The following is a 23614-nucleotide window of genomic DNA, read 5'->3' as shown; positions in this document are numbered from 1 at the left end:
GTTTCACCGCCTTTTGGCTCGAGTGTTGACTAAGAGGCTTGTTCCCCACAGAGTTACCAAACAGAAGCCTGTGTCTGCAGCTGCTCTCTGTAAACCAGTCGCCCCTCCTGTCCTTGCAAGGCTACGGACTGCTTTCCCCTGGGAGCCCTCTCCCTCCCCCTCCTCTCGTTCTAAATTCATTCTTTTTCCAATCCCACTCAATACAAATTGGGTTTTTAGAATGTTTAAATGTTTTAATGTATTTTTATTGATTTCAGAGAGGAAGGGAGAGAGAGAGAGAGACAGAAACATCAATGATGAGAGAGAATCATCCATCGGCTGCCTCCTGCACACTCCACAGTGGGGATCGAGCCCATAACCCGGGCATGTGCCCTGACCAGGTTGGAACCGTGACCTCCTGGTTCATAGGTCAATGCTCAACCACTGAGACACGCCAACCGGGCTCAAGTTTTATTCCTATTCTACCTACGCTAACAGGGATATGTATAAAATTAAGATAACAAGGATAAGAAGAAAGACAAAAGAAAAGCAAGGCCAGGGACAGAAGATGAAACTCCTGTGCTCCACGCAGGGACTACCTGGCTCCTGGCTTCATCCCCAGTGTTGGCTTTTGCAGCAAAAGAACCCAGGAAGCAAGGGGCCATTCTGTGCCCGCTGCTTAGAAGGGAAACTACTGTTCTAAAATTTTCCAGAAGCCATTTAGAATTAACTGCTCAGGCCCGTGGTCCAGGAAAAGTGTTAAGACTAGAAACAAGGGTTTTTCCACGTGCTCTCACCAAAAGGAAACTCTGAGACATAATCAACAACTGTTTCAACAACATGCTAAAACGGTAGCTGAGGGAACATTGTGCAATTTCAGAAAGCAAGGGTGAGGGGTGAGAAGGAGGGCTCCTTGGGAATCACCCCGGGGGTGCAGCTCCCAGCTCTGGAGAGGGCCAGAGGATGCATGCGGACATGAGACTGGGAAGTGTTAAAGAAACAAACTATAACAGCTCACGCTTAATCTCTGTCATTCAATCCTTTCCAAAAGGTAACATTGACTCAGTTGACAGTAGTCCAACTGGGTAAAACAAAATAGAAAGTATAAACTATTAGAAAACACCACATTTCAAAAATCTACAGGATACAGCCAAACTATTCTCAGAAGAACTTTTATACACTTAAATGCATTTATTAGGAAATGAAGATAAAAATGGGTACTGCAATGGGGGGGGGGGGGCATTTTGTAAAGTATATGATTGTCTAATCATTATACTGTACACCTGACCAATACAAAATAAAATAAAAAATAGAAATCGCCTGATATTTCTGAGATAAATACTCTGTCACCAAAAATTCTGTCTTATTACATTCTGGGACTTAAATTCACAAAAGCGCTGGGAAGAGAAGTCCACCAATAAATTATAAGCCAAACTCGTAATGATAAAAAAATGAGGGAGATGTAATCAAATGTTTAACTCTAAGAGTTACAAAAGAAAATGAAACAGACTTCCAGGTGTAGAAGGGAAGAATTACTAAAGATAGATTGAACAAAATGAACATAATTTTTTGTTAAAAAGCACATTAGCAGCCGGTAAAGGCCAGCCCTTAATTCTGGAACTCATTCCTGTTCCCGTGGGGAAGACTTATTTATAAAACAAGCAGTACAGTGTCTGAAGAGGCACCTTGGAAATGGTCTAAGATCCATGAGCAACACCTGGACTAAACCTTTCTATCAAACGTTTCCAATCTTTCTACTTGATTCTCTTCCTGGACTTCTAGGAAGTAGAAGAATTTACAAAGCATTTCCCACGAGGTGCACTGTCCAATCCCACTACAAGGCGTTGTGCAATAGCCTAGTGTAAGGAGCATACATGACATGAGAATGATGCTGAAATCAGACAGATCTGAATTCAAATCCCTGCTCTGCCCACGCACAAGCTGTGTGGCCCTGGCTAAGGGAGCACCCCTCTCTCTGAGCCTCTGTTTCCACGTAGATAATATAGAGATGATGCCCACCTCACAAAACACTGGGCAAAATTCAGTGAGAATCTGCATTGCTATTGTAGGACTAAACTGGTTCAATCCCTATGGAGTGCAATGAGGCAATAGCTGTTAAAAGTGGAAATTCACAAAATTATAAACTGACCTGGCAATGCTATTTCTAGGAATTTATCCTATACAGACTTGCAAATGTGTAACATTACTGAAGTTCCTTATAACAGCGCTTGTGACAGCAAAATGGTGAACACTGGTTAACAAGTAATGAACTACCATGCAGCAATAAAAAAATAAATATCGGGGAAGCTCTCTATGTACTAATATAAAATAAGGACCAATGTATACGTTTGAAAAGAAAGCCACATGTCAAATAATATAGACAACATATTGTCATTTGTGGAGAAAAGACCATGTACACATATTTGCTTGTAGAAAATATGTCTGAAAAGACACAGACCCACAAATGCACACAGGAAACCTGAAAACCGTGGCTGGCTGGCTGAGAGTCAGGAAGGGAACGGAGTGTCACACTGCATACCATTCTGTACTTTTAACTTCTGAGTGATGCAAGTATGTTACGTACTCAAGGAATTAAGTATTTTAAATTTGGTGAGCTACTTTAACAAATCAAAGTGGAAAATGCCAAAAATTCAACTGAAAAATAAGCCAAGACAAGAACAGGAAGTTTCTTTGAAAAAAAAAAAAAAGAAATTCAAATGGAAGAAAGGTATGACTCACTTGTGATTAAAGATACATAAATTAAAACATGACATTTTTTTCCTGTAACATGTCAACACTAAAAAACCTTAATCACCAGCATTGGAAAAAGTGTGGGAAAACAATTATTTTCATGTTTTAATACTGGGTCTACAAATTGGTACACAAATCAGACAGCAATTTGGTAAATCAATTAAAACTCTGTAGGCACATACCACTTGCCACAGTAATTCCTTTTCTAGGGTCCCTCTAATTGGTTGAACTTGCCCAACTATGCAAAGCTATGCATTCAAGAGTGGTCTCTGTAATATGTTTGAAAAACAAAAAAACAAAACTGGAAACCCAAATATCCACCAATATACCAGTGAAATTATGGATATACCAATATATCAATGGAGCAATGCTTAGCAGTAACAAAGATGCAGGAAAAGAACTAAAATGCCATTGCTAGGGAATGGGATAAACACAATGTGGCTTACTCATACAAAGGAACATCAGAGCACAGTTAAAATGAATGGGTTAGAAACCCTGGGTTTCAACATGGATAGAAAACAAAAACAAGTTAAAAAACCAAACCAAACCAGTGATCTCTTGATATAGAGTGAGTACATGAAAACATGCATGAGAGAACCGGAGCTTCTATGGATCAGGGAAAGAGGGTTGGAGGAAAGGCAGGAGGGAAACCAGGAGCAGGAACATGGTAATGGAGATTCAATTTCGTCACTAAGGTTTTCTTTCTTTTATTTAAAGCAATCTCACTACACGTTCATTCTGGGAGAATAAATACACTGTGGGTGCTTTATGTACTTTTTCTCTGTACTTCTCTGCATTTTGTGACACTAAAGAGAAATAAAATGGATGTCAAGAATCATCTATCAGATATGTTAGGTTTTAAAAGTAAGGGGCAGAAGCGCATGCCAAATAATTCCTTTCGGGGTGGGGGAGGGGGGGAAACGTGTGTGAGTGTGTGTATAAAACATTTTTGGATGTTCATTCCCCAGAACCTAGAACAGAGTCTGGCACTTGGAAAACATACGCTAAACATTCACTGAATGAATGAGTGAACAAATGGCTACACGAAAACCTTGCTAGCAATCATTACCTCTCAGTGTTATTTGCCTTTTATGTACATGTATTGCTTTCATACTTTAAAAAATTTAAAAACTTAGTTATCTTTATAACTATTGAGATGATTTGAATGTAATTCCAATACTTAGTCCTTCTCAGTTCAGGCATCCCCAGGAGCGCCGGTCCCCTTTCCTGTGAGCCCACCAGACGGTCCTCACCTCACAGCTGTTCCTGCCCCTGAGCTCCTCACAGACACTTAATTACTGTGGAGTCCAGGAATCTTGTTGGCTAAAATAGTATAAGCTTGAGTTTTGCCATGAAAGTAAAAAAAAAAAAATCAATAATCTTGGAAATAAAATCTCAAGTCTTGGAAACATAAATAGCTATCACAAACTCCATACACTTTTAATTCTGCAGGAGAAATGGAGCCGCCCACGGCAGCGCCCCAGATGTATAAAGTGAAGGGTGTAACACGAAGCATTGGGATTTGAAGAAAGCAGAGATGCTCTGACAGCTGACAATAGGGAAATTAAAAGTAATTGAAAACCTGACAGTAAGGGAAGTTTTAGAAGAACATGTAAAAGCAGAGCAACACGCTCTGGAAAGGCTCACGGCCCTGAGGGTGTTACTGTTTTGATAGCTCAGTGGTATCATCGTGACACCAGTATTTCAGGAAGGCACACACTGCAAATACTCAACCTTTGTTGAGTGAATAGAGAGAGAAATTTGGTGGAGTGGGAGAGTCAATCTCTATAAAAATTCAAAAATACTACAACTAAAGCCAGCAACTATGAAGGCTCTCGGATGTGCCAGGCACGGCTGGCACCAGTAAGTTGATAAGCTGAGACTGCAAACTACTGAAAGGCAGTGTGAAGCATGCAGAAGTAAAACTGTATAAATGAAACTGAAATGGTACAGACAAAACAATGAGATAAGAGGGACCAGACTTCCAGAGTATGTGTCACATGAGCCAAGTTTTCAGAAATAACAGTTTCCCAGGAGGAGAGTGAAGGACAAGAGGCAACAGAACAAGGAGTCTCGTCTTGAGCAAACTTAGGTCCTCACATCAGACAGGGACTGCAGTGAACAAAAACCAGGAATCGTCCGTGCAAACCCCTGAAATCTCTAGTGTCAAGCACTTTTCCTTTTGCGTGTTGAAGGGGAAGGCTACATGATACAATTGTAGAAAGGTGGAAAAAATCATTTGTATTATTTCTTTCTCATTTCTTTTATCTTCAGCACACACAGTTGAATCCATCAGTTCAATGGATGGATGACGTGACTCAGGTATATAAATGTACAGCAGAGACTCTACTTTCCAGCTGATCAGGTTACCTGGCCACCAGTTCCTTCCCTAGAAGACATGGCTGCACACAGTCCCTAATGGGATGTGCCCTTGGCCGTCTACACGTGTTTTCTGTTCATTGTACACTTACTGGGTGGATTCGCTTGCTGGATCTGCCCTAACGGAGAACCACAAATGGAGTGGCTTAACCAACAGAAATTTATTGTCTCATAATCCCGGGGGCACGAAGGCCAAGATCGACGTGTTGACAGAGCCACGCTCCCGCTGAAGGCCCCAGGGAAGGAAGTTCTGAGTCTCTCCTAGCTTCTCGTAGTTCCTTGGCTTGTGGCAGCTTAACTCCACTGTTGCTGTGGCATTCTCCAAATTCCCTCTTTTATGAGGACACTAGTCATATCAGATTAGGGGCCCGCCCTACTCCAGTATGACCTCATCTTAACTAATTGAATTTGCAACAATCCTATCTCCAAATATGGTCGTGTTCAAAGGTACTGGGGGTTAGGATTTCAATATGTGAATTTCAGGGATGGGAAGGGGAACAATTCAACCCATAACTCTGGGTTTGTTCCCAGGCTTCTTCCTGCTTCTCTATGTATAATAAGTAATTAAATATTACACAAACTGAAGAAATAAAAACATAAAAAGAATGAGCATTGAAAATGAAGTCAAATGGTCTATTAAGACTTAATAAAAGCCAGTCAATTGGATGAAATTACATGTGGGTAAACGGTAAAAGCCCGGGGAGAAAGCAACAGACTACAGATCTAGAACACTGAGCTCCAAGTGTTTTGCTGCATTTCAAAGAAAGCAAAACAAAGAAGCCAAAATTAGAGAGGATGCCTTTTGGGTGGGTGCTGTTTATATCAGAAACATTAATCGTAAAACTTCAAACAATTAACTCACAATAAAAATAATGTTAAGCCCTTGGCCCTACATCAAAAGATTGGTGAAAGAATGCCTTAGGGTCCTTGCTAAAAACCTGCTTATTTTTGGTCAACATTCTTATGGGAACTGACTTGGAGAGATGCCCACAATATAATGCTAAGTGAAAGACTCAAGTTATAGAATATGCAAACTATCCCACTTCTTCTGAAGAGTTTCAATATACTTGAAAGCATGTTTGCAAATGATTTTCAAAGGATTAGACCTGTTATGAATGAATGAAGGAAGGAAGGAAGGAAGGAAGGAAGGAAGGAAGGAAGGAAGGAAGAAAGGAAGGAAGGAAGAGTGGTCATTAGTGCTGTTGCATTATGAAGAGACAACCAGAACATATGTCTCCTGACACAAATGTGCAATACCATCTATATTATGTTTTGACTCTAAATGAACGTAGGTCTGATCTTTCTAAGTACTAATTTACAGGAAATGCAGAGGACAGAGGAACATGTTAAGAACATCATGATGATACAATCAGCAAAGTTCAGTCTATAAGAAATGCTACAGGAAAAGTAACTAGGTTCTTCAACAAATAAATTGCAAGGGGAAAAAACATGGAGGCGCATCCTATAAATTCAAAAGAGACATAGGAGACACATCAATCAATTGCAATGTATGGGCATTATTTGGATCCTGACTCAAACAAACTGTTTAAAAATGGCACTTATTAACACTTCCTGAATATTTGACTATATTGAAGAACTACTGTTAACTTTCTATAGTAGAACTGTATTGTGTCTTTATTTTTAGAGACACATACTGAAATATTTACAGATGAATGATAGAAAGACGGGGATTTGCTTCAAAATGAAGGGGGTGAGTAGGAGGAGTGGGTAGGAGTAGAACTGGAGCAAGATTTGTCTTGAGTTGAAAGTTGCTGAATCTTGGGTGATGGGTAAATGAGGACTCAATCAAACTCTTCTCAATAATTTTTTTTAAAAAATGTTTGAAAGATTTGATTAGTATATATAGTCCCCAAAAGACACATACAAAAATCTTCATAGCAGCACTATGCATAATGGCCCTTCTTGGGGAGTAAATGTTTGTCTCTCCTAAATCCACATGTTGAAATCCTAATCACCTGTGATGGCATTTGGAGGTGAGTGGAAGAGAAGTCCTAAAATTTGCCTTCTTTGATTGCTCCATCGTGATTAATCCCTCCTCTGGACAGCCCTGGGCACACTGTTCAGACCTGATAGTGAGCACGGCCAGCCTGCCCTGCATCACAGCCCACTGCCGAGGTGACAATCTCCTCACTCCATGTCAGCCTTTCAAGAACAGAGAAACCCAGTCAACGCCATCTCTGCCAAACAGCACCAGGCTAAGCGCTCGGTGGGAGCTCACTGCGTGTTTACACGATTGAAATACAAGCATTTGGAATTAGTCAGGTTTGAGTCTGGTTTCATTGTTTTTCAGAAACATGACCTTGGGCACATAACTTAGCACCTCCGAGCTCTTGGCGAAGACTAAAGAGCCATGTAATAGGTTTGGTGGGCTGAATTGTGACTCCCAAAATGATGTGTCTAAGTCCTGAGCCTGGGAACCTGGGAATGTGACCTGATTTGGAAAAAGGGTCTTTGCAGATGTAATTAAGTGAAGGATCTTAATATCATTCTGGATGTAGGGAAGACCCTAAACCCAATGACGGCTGTCCCTGTAAGAGAAAGGCAGGGGGAGATGTGAGCCAGAGACACAGACGGTGGCCCTGTGACGATAGGCAGAGACCAGAACTCCTGGAGCCACCAGAGGCTGGGAGAAGCAAGGAAGGATTCTCCTGGGAGCCCTCAAAGGGAGCATGGCCCTGCCAATAACCTTGACCCTGGACTCTGGCCCTTGGAACTGTGATCATTTATTTGTGATCACCCAGTTTGTGATCATTTGTTATGGCAGCCCTAGGAAGACAATACAGGGAGGGTCAAATACAAGACCAGTGCTCTAACCACTGAGCAATAGAGCCTGGGGTCAAAGAAATACTTATTCTTTAGTCCATGTGATCACCAAGACCTGAGGTTAATTTAAAGTCTTTTAAATGAATATGTATTGTATTCATTCATATTTTATTTAACAAACACTAACATAGCACTTTGTCTATATCAGATGCTGTTGTAATTTTTCTATAAAAAATATTTATTTAAATATTATGATGACCAAAAAATACTATTATAATAATTATTATTATTTCCAGGTTAGAGAGAGAACACTAAGAGTTTAAGTAACTTCCCCAAGGTCACAGGGCTAGCAAACATCAGAGCCAGGCTTCAAACCCAGGCAGCTCTTCCCCACAGCCGGGATGTTAGGCTCACTTCCGAATCTAGCCCCCAGCCAAGCTCAGGGTGCCAGGCCTGCCTGGGGCCACCTTCTCCTGGTTCTGTCCATCCTTTATGGTTCTGACCCAGAACTGCCCTGTGCAGACCACACTTTCCAGCTACTTCTCCAGGTGCAGATTTTAGGACTTCTCTCCACTCAACCCCAGAGGACAAGCAAAACTTAATACCAGGTGGACTTCACCCAGCTGCTGCTGGGTAGCCTCTCTTTATTTGCATTTGCACTAATCTCTCATTTCCTGCAGGTATTTGAAGTCCTCCTGAAAGGACAGAGCTGGAGACCACGAAAAGAGGAAGCTTTTCTCCTGGTGTCTTTTTCGGGACAGGCCCACGTTTCCCAGAAGGCACACCTGCCGCCCTGTTTACCTAAGGAAAAGCCAGGAGCACACTTCAGCAGGACCTTGCAGACAAGCTTAAGGGAAGTAGCTGATAGGACCAGTTTCTTAGTTTAGCTGAAGCAGCTGTACTGTGTGTAAGGAGGACCAGAGGAGTCCCCGTTACAGTCTGCTGACACATCTGTCCCCTCCCAAGCAACACCACCCCTCACTCACGAGGCTAGTGGCGGACTGAGAAACCCATCTCCAGGACTAGCTGTCCCTCCTATATTCCCCGGCTTACCCTGGGGACAATTTATTTCCCTTTTATTTGATCATAGGGCTTGTAAACTGAGCGTGGGTCACTGTGAAAAAAAGAGTAATTTTTTTGCACATTAAAAGTGTGCATTGCAGAAGATCACGAGAATGGGTGATGACCAATGTCCTTTCCAGTTGGATGCATCTGTGATGAATTTGGCAGAAATCGTGGCCCAGATCAGAGCCATTGTGATGGAACAAGCAAAGAAATTGTCCCTGGCCGAGGGGTCTCTGGTCCACTCAGGAATGGAACATTTGAGACTGTCCCTCGTTTAAGAGAATGGCCCTGGGGACATGGAAATGCCGTCCATAGGGCAGGTCTCCAGGGAGGCAACATGGAGTGGAGCTGGGGGACGAGCCGTGTGGGCATCACAGGGCCTCGGTCCCACCTGGCTCAACCGCTTAGCCAGCAGCTTGTGTGATTGTGGAACAGTCCCTTCACCTCCCTGAATCTCAGCAAAATAAAAGTGGCAGCCGTGAGCTTGGCCTCTAAACTCCGCCTCTGCCACTGCACAGCAAGTGGCCCTGGTCCGGTTAGCTGCCTCTCGGCCTCAACTTTCTCTTCTGTAAAATGGGAATAACAGTACCTAGCTCATAGAGGGCTAAGGTGTTCGGATCCCTGAATGTAAGCACTTCATAGCTGTTGGCTGTTGTAACCGGTAGGATAAAAAGAGATGACAACTACGGCCTGCCCAGCATAATGAGTGACCTGGGGAGGGGCAGCGATAGATATTGGTTCTTTGCCTCGGTGACCTTATATGGCCGGGCCGGTTGCCAGTAGGAGTCACATGGTCTAGCGGACAGTGCTGGCTTTGTCTGAATTAAGAGCACACAGGTGTTGGATAGAATATAACATCCTGATTCTACGTGGATATTGGCACAGACACACCTATTGGGCTGTGGGCCGGGGCCATCCTTTCCTGGGAACCACCTCCCTCTGTGATGCCATGTGGAGTTGTGACCTTGGCCACAGGCACTCAGTGGGCCCGGGGCTGGTGGCTGGCTCAGGAAGGACTGGAAGTGGGAACTGGGACTGCAAGAGAAAAAAAATGCCCAGCCAGTCTCCAGGAAGCTGGCCTGAAACTTATGCTGGCAATCTGGTTCTCCACCTGAGCCTGCAGGAGTGGGGCAGCCTAGAGGTGGGGTAGGGGGAGGAGGGATGAAGTGGCTGCATGCAGAGAGGAGCCAGGTGGGAGGCGGAGAGTCCAGAGAGCGTGAAGTCCAGTCCCTGGCAGCTGACCCCTTTTTAATGAGGGCAGGAATGACATAGCTGCAGTCCTGATGATAAACTCTTTTTTTTTTTTTTTTTTTTTTATTGCCTTAGCTAATAGGTTTCGGTTACCTGCAGCAGAGAGAGCTCCCAAGTAGCCTAGCATCCTGGTGGCATTTCAAATTCAACAGAAACCAAGCTTCCCTCTCCCCTCTTCCACTCTCCTACTTACCCAACTCTCCTCTCACTCCCACAAAATACCAGAAGCAAATCAGATTAGCCTAAAACTCAGTTAGAAGCAGGCCAACCATCCTATAATCTAATTTAAAAGTATACCAAACCAAGGCGGAGAATAATTTTAGAGAATTGCTATAAAAATAAAAGCAGATGAGACCGTTTTTTTGCTTGTTTCATCACAATGGCTGATCTGGGCCCACAGTGGCTGATCTGGGCCCACAATGGCTGATCTGGGCCATGATTTCTGCCAAACTCATCACAGACACATCCAACTGGAAAGGACATTGGCCATCACCCATGCACGTGATCTTCTGCAATGCACACTTTTAATGTGCAAAAAATTACTCTCTTTTCACAGTGACCCATGCTCCGTTTACAAGCCCTATGATCAAATAAAAGGGAAATAAATTATCCACAAGGTAAGCTGTGGAATATAGGGGAGACAGCTAGTCCTGGAGACGGGTTTCTCAGTCCGCCACTAGCTAGTTGCATGCCTTGGACGTGTAATCTCATCCTGACTTAGTTTTCCAATCTGTAAAGGGGGTATAAGAGATAGACATAAGACCACCATCACATCCGCCTCTCAAAGTTGCTGGGAGATTCAAATGGGCTAACACTTGGCAAAGTGCGTCCTTCAGCAGACACAGGGACAGCAGGAGCGAAGAAAGCAGCAGAGAAAACAAGAGCTGTTAGATGCAGCTGCTCCCGCGGCGGAGCCAAGACCACTCAGTAAACTGGCACTGCACCCGGGCACTGGCTTCTTCACCCAGTTCTGCCACCGCGGGGCTCACAGGAGACACAGCCACCCGACTTCAAGGGGAATGGATCTCTTCTTAGGAGGCAACTCCCTGGGGACTGTTCCCGAGGGAGCAGCAGCAGGACGTTTAAGGATCCCTCCTGGAGACACCTTCGTTTCCCCATGCCCCCTCCTGATACTAATCTTGGCGTCCAATTTGGCCAATATTTTCTCTCAAATAATAATATTAATAGCAGCCACTTAAGCCTTACAGATAAACCCTGTAAAACGCATTATGATGAGCGTCACAGTACATCTATGAGAACAGTGTCTGAGAATTAAACAACTTGGTCCAGATCACCCAGCAGGTAACAGGGTAAGAGCTAGGATTTGAACATCAAGCGGATCTGGCCTCCGTTTCCCCATTGTGTTTACCTCGTTTTAGTTAGTTTGTCACTACTTCCCTCTGGACCCACTGTAGGAGTCTTTCCCTCCCTGTGACCTATCCTAGCTGCAGCTGTCAGATTCTTTTCCCCAAACCCAATTCCGATTCAATCCTGGCTCACAGCACCCAGCCAGGTGCACCACCGGGGCCTTCAATAGATGCTTGTTGAATGAATGAAACCTCTGCTCATGCTGCCTTAGCTTCCTCCCCAGGACCTGCCTGTCAGAGTCCTTCAGCTATGGCTCCCCAATCTTATTTCATGAACAACCACCTCCTGGGTCCACCATGAGCCTCGGTCTCCTCCACTCTCTAGACATGCTGTTCCCTCCCTGGAATACCTTTTCCTCAACGCCCCCGGACCTCCTGCCATCAACACCCTTTCTAAATTGAATGAATGGACAAAGGATTCTCTTCTTAGTGAGGCCACCCCCAGGACACTGTATCACTCTTGCAGCTTCAGACCAGGGCAGGTCTTTATAAAAAACCCCACCAGATTCTAGAGCACACTCTGCCTCACATAAAGTCTTCCTGGTCTATCTAAGCTACTCTTTTCTTCTCCCAGGAAGTTAAGTAGGCCTTTGTCTCAAGTCCCAGCTAAAAAGACCTTCCCAACTTGTATTTTAAGGATATAGCATTGTGTTTCTGTTTAGAGAGTTCAAAATGCCAAATAAAAAAATAAAAAAAATTGTATACCTTTTGGTTGGACACAGGATGTAAAAGTAGAAAGCTCCCCAGTCTGATGGCAGAGAAAGAGGGAGGCCAGCCCCCAGGGCCCTCTCTTCCTTTTCCGTTCCTGCACTAGGACTTGGCATTCAAAACACTTGTTGTCTTTCTAATGAAAGAATATACCTATGGGATAATATCTTCCGTGAAGTTGTTACCCCATAGAAGCCTCACCCTAAAGACTTCTATTTCGGTGAGTATATTAAGTTAGTTCAGTTTATAAATAGGAATCCATCTCTTTTTACTTTATTGTTTTTAATCTTCAATTACACCGACACTTACCTATGATTTGGCAATCACGAAACGCATTGGCCCCAAATGCAAAAGCCAGGCTGGTCTGGTGTGTGTCCTTTATGTTGCAAAGCACCTGATGGACACTTTGAGACTATTATAAACTCTAGTAACTGGGTGAAAGAATATAAATAATGGAGTGGTGGGGGAGGAAAAATCAATACTCCAAGAAGTTACCTGTTAAATTCAAGATTGTATTCTTTAAATAGCCCTAACCATTTCTTAAAGGAGTAGTGCTGGTCTGCTCTGGTCTACTGTGGAAATGTCTGAGAATTTCTTTCTCTGAAATAATAAGTATTGAATAAGGTCTAGGGGACCAGCAAGGCTAACTCCCTCAGATTACACTGGGATTTCAATTCTTCAGACACCTCCTTCTAGACTAATAACGATGTGGGAGTTCAGACCCTTAGAATGCACTGGAAATAGGGTATCTTTTAACCTGGTCATTTGAATGAAAACTCTTAAAAGACTGCTTTCCCTTGTAAAATAAGCATGAGGAAGCCTCCCTCTGAAATCTAGAGGAAGTGAAATGAAATAACATATGGAAAGAGATTACAGGATTAACTCATTACATGATATGTCTTATGATGACACACCGCTGCCCTACAATCTTTCTTAAGGAGTCATTGCAAATTCATAACAACTCAACTCTGTCTTTTACATAAAAAGGAAGCCAGTGGAAACACTAGTAGGTTACTGTTTATTCAGTAATATTTACATCAAGCCTACAAATAAAGAGATGTCTATTGAAAACAGTGAATTCGTATTATAAGTAAATAAATAAACTTGGCTTATTTTCTACTTCTGTCTTTGGGATTTCCAAATTTAGTCTTGTGAGCAATGACATAAACAGTAAGGAGTCTTCAGACCTCTCCTCAATGACAATAGGGCTCAAACTAATTTATTTCATCAAATTGGAATTTAAACTTAACAAAAAATTGAGAGCTACATTTAAAACTGTTTCACTTGTTTAATCTAAGACAAATAAATGTAAAAGCATTTTAATATAAATGTATTTTAATGAAAATCCATAAACTTCCCATAATATAAACAAGTGCTGAAGTTTACTAAATACATTCTCTCTCTCTCCCTCTCTCATCTCTTTTGAACAATAGCTGACTAGCTAAGGAAGACAATAAAGATTACTGCATATTTTATAATTTTAGTAATCATGACAGTGTTCACATCTTTGTAGTTTAAAGAACAAGCTTAGGATAGATCTAACATTAAGCCAATAACAATTTAGACTGCCAAATCCTAGTAACAGACTCTTTCCACAGACTATTTTAATTTTCATAATCTTGTATGGAAACATAAACCCCGAAGACTTTGAGGATAGCCGAGGAGGGTAAACAGTGGTAACAAGGCCAAGTAGTCACATGTACAAAGAATAATAGCACTATATGCCATGAGCATCCCAACAAGCACCATCCCCCCCCTCCCCCCCTTTCCTCACAAACTCTTAGAACTGAAACACACTTTCTCAGGTACAAAGGTTTGGTCAGGCCTTTCCTTGCCTGAAGCAATATCAAAATTGCTTTTTTGTTGTTTTTTGTTAATCCTCACCCAAGGGTATTTTTCCCAGGGGATTTTAGAGAGAATGGAAGAAAGAAGGAAATACAGAAAGAAACATAGATGTGAGAGAAACTCATCAATTGGTTGCCTCAAGCATGTACCCCGACTAAGGCTGGATCCGGGGAGGAGCCTGCAACCAAGATACCTGCCCTTGACCTGAATCAAACCTGGGACCCTTCAGTCCGAAGGCCTATGCTCTATCCACTGAGCCAAACCGGCTAGGGCCAAACTTGCATTTTGTGGTGGGCCGAGAAGAGTTAAACGTTTAAGCCATGAGGAAATTATTAACTTCTCAGTTGATGACAGAGAATTTGCATTTTTACCCTAATTTTTACCTTTGGTATGTACTTGAGAATAACTCATTGATCCAGCCAAAAAGGAAAGAAATAGAAAATGACTATAGTCTATATTGGTCATCTCGTCATTAATGAACAACGTTGAGTGTGTGCACCCCACTGTGTGGAGGCCAGTTCCACCTTTCCTGCAGTGGTCACTTACCCTTTGGGAAAGCGGTGGGCTGCACCACGTGGAGGAAGATGTGCACCATTTTAAAGAGATCGTTGATGGACCCAGATGAGGAAAAGTCTTTGGTCTCATAGTTCGACGTGGGCAATAGAAACGTCAGACCATCATCGTAACTGTCTGGGGAAGACAAGGACTCCTCTGAAATGGTACTCTGGCAGAGCCCCAGCAGCAGCAGGACGCCGAGTGTCCGGGTCATGGCTAGCCAGATGCTCCACGCATGAGGTAGAAGTGGGGGCCTCTCGTCTCAGAGGTTCTGGAAGCTGTGGATAAGCCAGGAGCGTGGCTGAGCCACGAGTGTGCGTTTCTGCGTAGAAGAGGCACAAGGAGGGGAGGACTGGCCTGGATGGCATGCGCAATCTCCAGTGGGGTCAGTCACTCAAAGCAGCATCCCTGGAAGAGGGAGAAGAGGCATCAGTCACTAACACAGTGGCAGGCCTGCACCAGGAGCTGCCCAGGAGGAGGCTGTGAGGCTTTAGAGCAAGCCCATCAGCCTAATCTGTATGGGGGCGGGGCTCAGAGGATGCCTCAGGGCCATGGGACTTGAAAGTTCCATGCAGGTCCCTCCTCCGCAAAGATCTGAGCACTTACTACATTCCAGACACTGTTGTCCTTGCTTTAGAGGTAGGATCTTGCTTAAGGCATTATCCCATTTTACAGATAAGGAAACTGACTGAGGATTTCGTTGGTGACTTGCCTGAGGTCACAGCTAAACCCAAGGGGCTAGACCAGTGGTAAGCAAACTGCGGCTCTCGAGCCACATACGGCTCTTTGGCCCCTTGAGTATGGCTCTTCCACAAAATACCACGGCCTGGGCGAGTCTATTTTGAAGACGTGGCGTCAGAAAAAGTTTAAGTTTAAAAAAATCTGGCTCTCAAAAGAAATTTCAGTCGTTGTACTGTTGATATTTGGCTCTGTTGACTAATGAGTTTGCCGACCACTGGGTTAGCCTCCGAGGATCTCCCTACAGAGCCCTCCCTCTCAGACTCCAGCCAAACGCTGAGGCCCCAGCAACAGACTGGATGCTTTCTTTTTTCTCCTGGTCTCTGGAGATAAATCTTACTCTGCCTTTTATTCTGCTTATTTGCTCACTGATCTCAGTTCAAACATTCCTCCTCTATGCACCTACAACCCAAACTAGAAGAGCAGGGTCTCAAGGGCATGGGCCGGGTGACATTGGAATTTATCTGTCTCAAAGGCTCACCGGGTAGTCTTGATGGAGAGCTTTGCCCCCAAGTCACCACCTGATCAACTAGGGGTCCAGGCGATGAGAGGCAGGGCAGAAGGGGACTCCTGCCCTCCCCTGGGAGAGGGAGAAAGAAACAGGGATCCTAAAAGCTGCTACCAACCCAGTGTCTACTGGGAATGCTTCGTGTGGCCCCTGTTCTCCTTGTTTCCGTCCCCAGAACTGAACACAAAGCAGGGCACACAGTAGGGGCTCTGGGAGTGCTGCTGAATATAAAATAAATAAGCCAGAACAGCTGACTTGCTTGTATCATTGCGTGAGGCTAGTGAGCTAAAACAGAACCCACCAGGTGAACTGCGATGCTCTGCTTGCCTCCTCTGTTCTGGCATCAGGAACGCGGGATTTTATTTCTATAGAAGCTGTTAGATAGGCATGATTAGAGCAAGGACGAGGGGCGAGGTACAGAAACTCACCCAGGGCAGAGAGCCTAGCAAGGGGCAAAAGTGGGAAAACAAGAACCTCACCCTCAGGGTAACCTATCCTCCCTGAGCATATCTCCAGTCCTGCAGTTTAGACCCCCTGACCTTCTCCTCCCTAAAGATAATATCTAGGCCTCAGTTATATTTCAGCTCCAGGCTCAGGAGAGCAGCAAAACCAGAGAAGTGAGGACAAGTGACCCGTGGCTGCCTCAGGACCAGCTGCATTGACTAATGACCCCCGGCCCTGGCACTGACCAATCAGTGGAGACCGTGACCCTGAAAGAGCACCCCTGGGAAGCTGGTGAATATTCGATTAAGACTCTCCCCTGAGAGCTCCCCTAAGAGTTCCACCTGCAAGAGAGAGATAAATATGCTCAGGACAAAGGACCCAGTACACGCTCTCCCCTAGGAGAGCATGCCAGCACCATTCCCTTTCTCCTTCTTCCCTCTAAGGGACCCCCACATGACTTGCAACCAGGGGAGCAACAGGCAGCGGCAGCTTGTCCTTGCCCTGAACCTGTCTCCAAGGTCCCCTTTTCTCTGACTTCTCAGTGAGCCAAAGCACTGGCCTAGGCTCTCCTGCTGCTGCTTCTATGCCTTGTTTCACTGCCCTAAGTATGTTTTTGCTGCCATCATGAACCCAATACCCTTTGGCTCAGTTCAGTGTAGCCCTTCCCTTTAGATATTCCCATCCCCTGCCTCCTTTTCTTTAAATAAATTCAATTGTTCTTTATCCACCGTCTGAGATGGCTCTTTCGCCTGCCCACACATCACTGACTTTAACATTTCAGTTGACACACACAGGTGCTCCTGAAACACACACTGTGAGAGCACCCATCAAGAACGTGACACACTGTGCAAGGGAACAGTGGCCCCATTACCTACATCCCACCAAGTCAGAGGAGGAGGTAGGATTTCATGAGCTATTTGAATGAAGATGTGAATTCCTATGGAACCCCCTTAGATATTGCCTAAGTCCTGTCCCACTCCAATTACTCTGCAAAGAGCCACCAACAGAATGACCCCAAACTCTGCCTTTATCAACGCAATGCTGCTAGATCCTCAGTGGCTCTGGTACCAGCTTCGTTAACCCCAAGCTTCCACGTCTCCTCCCCATCTCACCCACAGATACACCAGGACCTGGCAACTGCTTCCCAAAGGCGATCTCCCTGCCAGGCACGGCCGCTGCAAACCCCTGTCCTCAGGCTCTGCAGTGTCCCAGCCTGCACTGCTTCCAACAGGAACCCGGGCTCTGCTTGGCCCTCAAACCCTTTCCAGAGAGAATGAAGAAAACAGAGTGGCAGCTTTTGCAAGTCCCTTTCGTCTGGGAATCTCTGGGTTGCACAGGCCAGGAGAAAGTATGAAACAAGGGATGTGTGTGGTTATTCAGACGTGAAAGGGCTACTCTAAGCAGGCAGGCAGCTGTGTACACGCACACACACCACACACACTGCACACACACATACCATGTACACATAAACCACACACTGACACACTACCTGTACACACAGAACACACCAATACCCATAAATACAGGGTGGGCAAGAGTAGGTTTCCAGTTGTGAATACATAAAACAGAGTTTATTCTTATATTATTATTTAGTAACTAGAGGTCCGGTGCATGAATTTGTGCATGGGTGGGGTCCCTCCTGGCCAATTGGGGCCGGCCGGGGGAGGGACTGCGGGAGGTTGGCTGGCCACAGGAGGTTAGCTGTGGGAGCGCACTAACGACCAGGGGGCAGCTCCTGCATTGAGCATCTGCCCCCTGGTGGTCAGTGCATGGCATAGCTACCAGCTGATCGTCCGGTCTTAACGCTTGCTTAGAGGCCCAGTGCAAGAAATTTGTGCACTTGGTGGTGGCAGGGTGGCGGGGTAGGGGGGGAGTTCCTCAGCCCAGCCTGTGCCCTCTAATAGTCCAGGAGCCCGCGGGGGATGTCTGACTGATGGCTTAGGTCTAAGCCATCAGTCGGACATCCTTAGCGATGCTGTGGAGGTGGGAGAGGCTTCTGGCTTCCACCACTGCCACTGCACTCGCCAGCCATGAGCCCGGCTTCTGGCTGAGCAGTGCTCCCCCTGTGGGAGCGCACTGACCACCAGGGGGCAGCTCCTGCATTGAGCGTCTTCCCCCTGGTGGTCAGTGCACATTATAGCGACCGGTCGTTCTACCGTTCTGTTGATTTGCATATTAGCCTTTTATTATATAGGATTATTGTATTATTTTTCCATATAAACAACTGTAAACCTACTTTTGCCCTACCCTATAAGATATGGACACACAGAATACACACACCACATATATATATCACACACACTACACATGTACACACACTAACACACACCATGTACATATGCACCACACACTGACACCCTACATACACAGACCCCACACATACTAACACACCATACACACAGCACACACTCACACACAACACATGTACACATGTGGACACATACCACACAATACACACACTACACACACACACCCACAATCGCATCTTGTTTTCTGCTAAAGGGCAGGCAGGGAGCGGAGCAGCTGGAAGGATTAAGGGCTCAGCTGCTAAGAAAGGCTGGCTTCCTGGTAATGCCACCAGCCTCTGCCAGGGAGAGACATGGCAGGAGGGAAGTGGCAGGGGGCCCGTGGGAGAGCCAGGAACAAGCAGACTTGCCGGCTCCGTCCATGAAGCACAGGAAAGGGAGGTCCCAAAGGAGAAGCTGCTTCTCGCTGCTGGGAGGTAGGGGTGTGGGTGGGTGTCTTTACTCCTTGATCCAAAGTGGAGGTTCCTCTTTAAAGTCCAGAATACATTTGAAAAAAAATAAAATTAAAATCTCACTGCGCCTGAAACACTAGACAACCGATAAAAGCCAATTCCAAGAGGAAACGTTTCCACCCCCGTTTTCATCAGCTGTGCCAAGAGGCCCGGTGCGTGCCTATCAAACCACATGTAGCCTGAGAGCAGCTCCCAGAACTGCCCGCAGAAAACCTAGGAAAACCTCCACGGACCAACAGCTGCATCCACATAAAGGGGGTGTTTATTCAAAACGCAGATGATCAGAACTAATTTCTAGAGATGGGGCCATTGATCTGCATATTTAAAAGCTCTCTTGGTGAACGAGTCTTAAAACCTCTCAGGTTTGAAAGCCAGCACTGTCTCTGACATCTGCCTGGCTCATTCCTGCCTCTGTCCCAAACGCAACCTCAGGACAACAGGAAAAAAGGCAAAAGCTCCCACCCGCCCGGCTCACAGGGCATGGAACTGACCGGCTGCTGTGTGGGGTGTCTGACTTCCTTATCTCTGTGCCCGTCCGTGGAGTCAGGCACACAGTAGGTGCTCAGTAAGGACTGCTGAAATCAAATGGACTCACAACATGATCGTTTTCCCTGTTTTGAAATCATGCCAAGCACTTGCTTATGAGCAGTCCTGTGGCCTCTGGAAGGGAGGCGCTGGGGTGCGTGTGGCTACTTCCTGCAACACAGGCAGCCACGGTGTCCTCACTGGCGTTACCGACGGGAGAACTGGTCTGCCCTCCGGGGGGCCATACTTCCTGCTGGGATCCTCACCTTTACAGGCTTTGGACACTGCTCTCTGGGGTGCTCTCTCCTTGCCTAGGCACCAGGCTGACCAATAAAGAGCCTCATCGTGGTGAGAGCCACGGCCATATACCAACCGGGGGCTCTTCCTGTCACTTCCCAGAGCCACCCAATACAGTTATCCAGAGTTGGCTTCTATCATTTAAAAAATATTTATATTTGTACTGATATCAGAGAGGAAGGGAGAGGGAGACAGAGATAGAAACATCAACAATGAGAGAGAATCACTGATCGGCTGCCTCCCGCACACCCCCACTGGGGATCGAGCCTGCCACCCGGGCATGTGTTCTGACCAGGAATTGAACTGTGGCCTCCTGGTTCATAGGTTGATGCTCAACCACTGAGCCAAGCTGGCTGAGTGGCTTCTATCATTTGTAACAAAGCAAATCTCCGAGGGAGCAAAACCTATCTTGGTCATATTTTAAACGGTTCACAAAACAGTGTTTGGTTTAAAGTTTTATTATTTAACCTGCCCTCTGATGCACTTGTTGGCGTCATTGCCCGAGACTCACAAAACAGCCCAGCGTGGAATCATAAGGAAGCTCGTAAAAACCATTATGAGACGCATTAAGGAAACAAAACAAAATTAAAGGGCACCGCTGAGGAGACAGTGGGGCTGGAGGCTGGAGTCTGACTTACTAGCTCCCAGATGGTTCCTTACCCTCTCAGCAGCGGTTCCCTTCGCTCCTCTGTGAAACAGGATTGGGAATGGTGCCGGAGGGTTAAAGACACAGCAGGCTTGGCACGGGGCACACAGCTGGCAGGCAGTGGTGGGTCTGTACTGCTCCTGCCAGCATCAAGACTCTCACCTAACAAGACAGGGCAGCTCCAAGGATACTGAGCGTGAAAATTCCCAAGTAAGTGAGAAAAGAAAAATAAATATTAAGTTGCCCATATTCCAGTCTTGGAGCCACACACACACACACACACACACACACACACACACCAAAATGCAATTTCATATAGTTCAACCGAACGCATGACCACAGTTGCGTGAGTCTCCACGGGTCTGTTGCAGCACAGGACAAGGGGTAGGTTTAAGGACCCCAATCGCACACCTTATCCTTCAAGGGCACCCGCCGTCCACAGGAGTCTGCAAAACCTTACAGGAGCCGGGCAGGGAGGGCAGGGACCGTCAGCGGCCGGCGCAACCAGTTTCTGCAGGAAGCCTGGGGCCCCGCGCCCCCCTCCAACGCAGCCTGGCCGGCCCCCTGCGCCCCGCTCCCGCCTCCCCCGGGGCCTCCGAAGACTGGGCTGCAGGACCCAAAAGACGGGGCTGCAGGGCGGGCGGGTTGGGGAAGCTACTCCAGGAATCCGCCGCCTCCTGGGGGAGGGGGTTGCCCGAGTAACTTGGCTGCCCCGAGCGAGCGCGCGGCTCCGCAGCCCCGGTTGGCACAGATCGGGGTCGCCGAGAAGAAAGGGGCCCGGCGCGGTGCGCCCCCCACCCAGGCATGGGATCCCTGGCCCCTCTGAAGGTGGGCTTTCGGAGAAACTGACCTCCGCCCGGCTCTCCGCCTCTCCCTCACCGCCGCGCGCTTCCTCCGTCCACGCGTCCCTTTGTTGTCCCGGCCGCGCCACACCGCCGGGGGCGCCCCAGAACCTAGTTCCCACCCCCAGACAGCTGCGGGTCCCTGCGCGTGGAGCAGCCCAAGGGGGCCAGGGGGAGGCTGCAAGTCCCGGGTTAGTGAGCTCCCCGCGGGGGCTGGAGACGGGTCCCACTGCACCCCAGAGCTCCCCCTGCTATGGGCGCTTGCACAGCGCATTCCAAGTGGCAAACCAGAGAAAGGTGACCCCTTCCCGTACCCGCAAGAAGGATCAGTGCCCCGTGTCCTCCCCCCACCCCCCAGCACCCCCTCGCCGCAGAACAGCGCCCAAGCCCCTGAGGAGCCTCCCGGGGCCTGCTGCCCTCCCGAGATCCACTCTGTGGCCTTGGGGGTCCGGGTCCTGGTTCTGTTCGCGCCCGGACCAGGGACCACAGCTGCAGGCTTGCCTCCGGGGGATGGAGACAAGACCCGCCAGGCAGGCTGAAAAGTTTGTGCGCGTCCACGCCCTGGCGGGGTGCCAGGACCACCTCGCCCGCCTTGTGGCCCCTCTGGCTCCCTGGCCGCTTTGGGGTTCCCATCCCCTGCCTAGGTGTCGGGGCGCGGGGTCCTGGGGAGCTGGGAGGTGAGGGGCGCAGAAAGATCTGCTCAGTTCCCCATTCCCCACCCCAGTTTTCTAGAAGGGGATGCGCGCACCCCCCCCCACCCCCCCCCAGAGCCCGCAGATGGTTCCCAGGTCGGGGGAAGGACTTGGCCACTCACCGTGCACCCGGGCCGCTCCGCTTTAGCCAGCACCGCCCGCGCCGCCCTCCCCCCTCCGCCCTGCTCTCCAGCCGGCTCAGGAATGGTTTATGTGGGGACCACCGGGGAGGCTTCCGGAGAGGCTAGGGAGGAGGCAGCAGGACAGGAAAGACATCTGCCCCGGGGAGTGGGGGCGCTAGCGAGGCCGGGGGTCTGGGGGACCTGTTGCCGCCCGCCCTGCTCCCATAAGTCCGCCTTCAAGTCCAAGTTTCCTTAAAGGATCTCACCTGCACCGGGAAAGCGTGTGCGGCCAGGTGCCTGGTGGGGACCCTGCGGGGGGTTTAAAGATACTAAGCCCGGGGTTCTGGGCGCGCTCCCATTGGACCAGACGGCATGAGACCCTGGGCACGTGGACTGCATCGGCTTCCTGAGGCGGGAGTCCCGCTCACCCCCCCGCCCCCCGCCCTGCGCTCAGCACCCACGCCTCCTCCACCAGGCAGCCCGCCCTGCGCTCAGCACCCACGCCTCCTCCACCGGGCAGCCCGCCCTGCGCTCAGCACCCACGCCTCCTCCACCGGGCAGCCCGCCCTGCGCTCAGCACCCACGCCTCCTCCACCGGGCAGAGCCCTCGGCTGGGCTCGGGGTACCTCAGCCCTTCTCCACACTCCGCCTGTGTCTGGCTCCAACTCTGTCCTGTGGACTCCCTCAGCCCTGGCAGACTTTTAACAAATGATTTACCAAAACAAAACAACACCCAAATCCTTGGGTCCCTTAGTATGTACCAATCACAATGCTAGTGGCCAGAGCCATAAAACAGCACAAAGCCTCATTCTCCCATGTAGGCATACAGGAAGCACACCGCGCCTTCATCAATCACTTCAGGCTGGTCTCTGGCCTGGGAGCTGCCCGCCATCCCCACAGCCCTCACTGCTGCCTGGCTGCGCCTGGGGCACCTTCCGCCAAGAGGTTCCCACTCCCCACTGTGCCCTCCGCTCACTCCCCACTCCCTATCTTGAAGTGAGAATGCTGTCTGATAGGAAACATGAGAAGCATGAAGGAAAGCACTTTCAAGATGTGGCTAGTTCACTGTAGGTGTTTAATGTTTGTAACATGGACAGATAGATGGACGAACAGACAGACCACTGAATGATGGACAGGAACATTAACTCAGGGCTCTTTCACTTTCCCCAGAATCTACCAAAACAAGTGCTGGTGCCTGGCCGGTGTGCCTAAGTGGTTAGAGTTGGCCAGCGTATAGAAGGGGGCAGGCTGATGTCCAGCCCAGGGAGCCAGGGAGGGGAGCCAGGGGGAGAGGGCACCAATCCATGTGTCACTTTCATATCTCTCTCTCTCTCTATCTCTCTCTCTCTCTCTCTCTC

General features: G+C 47.6%; 1 protein-coding gene across 5 annotated transcripts in view; it reads right to left on the bottom strand.

Moving 5' to 3' along the window:
- Positions 1-22946, bottom strand: part of PROM1 (prominin 1) — a 94290-nt gene extending 71344 nt beyond the window's left edge. The window contains exons 1-3 of one of the 5 annotated variants that reach the window (XM_079792643.1): positions 22257-22604; positions 16232-16304; positions 14676-15092 (exon numbers count right to left, since the gene is read on the bottom strand). In XM_079792643.1, coding sequence (XP_079648769.1) covers positions 14676-14898 — 223 coding nt within the window. In that variant the 5' untranslated portion in view covers positions 14899-15092; positions 16232-16304; positions 22257-22604. Of the gene's footprint in view, positions 1-14675; positions 15093-16231; positions 16305-21450; positions 21744-22256; positions 22671-22882 lie in introns of those variants that run through there. The other 4 variants (XM_079792644.1, XM_079792642.1, XM_079792645.1 and 1 more) reach the window with 4 other exon arrangements.
- Between the last annotated feature and the right edge of the window lie 668 nt (positions 22947-23614).

Source organism: Cnephaeus nilssonii (genome assembly GCF_951640355.1).
Source record: "Cnephaeus nilssonii genome assembly, chromosome: 1".
Taxonomy (NCBI): domain Eukaryota; kingdom Metazoa; phylum Chordata; class Mammalia; order Chiroptera; family Vespertilionidae; genus Cnephaeus; species Cnephaeus nilssonii.
Note: the sequence above shows the minus strand (reverse complement) of the source record. Positions and strands in the feature narration are given on the sequence as shown.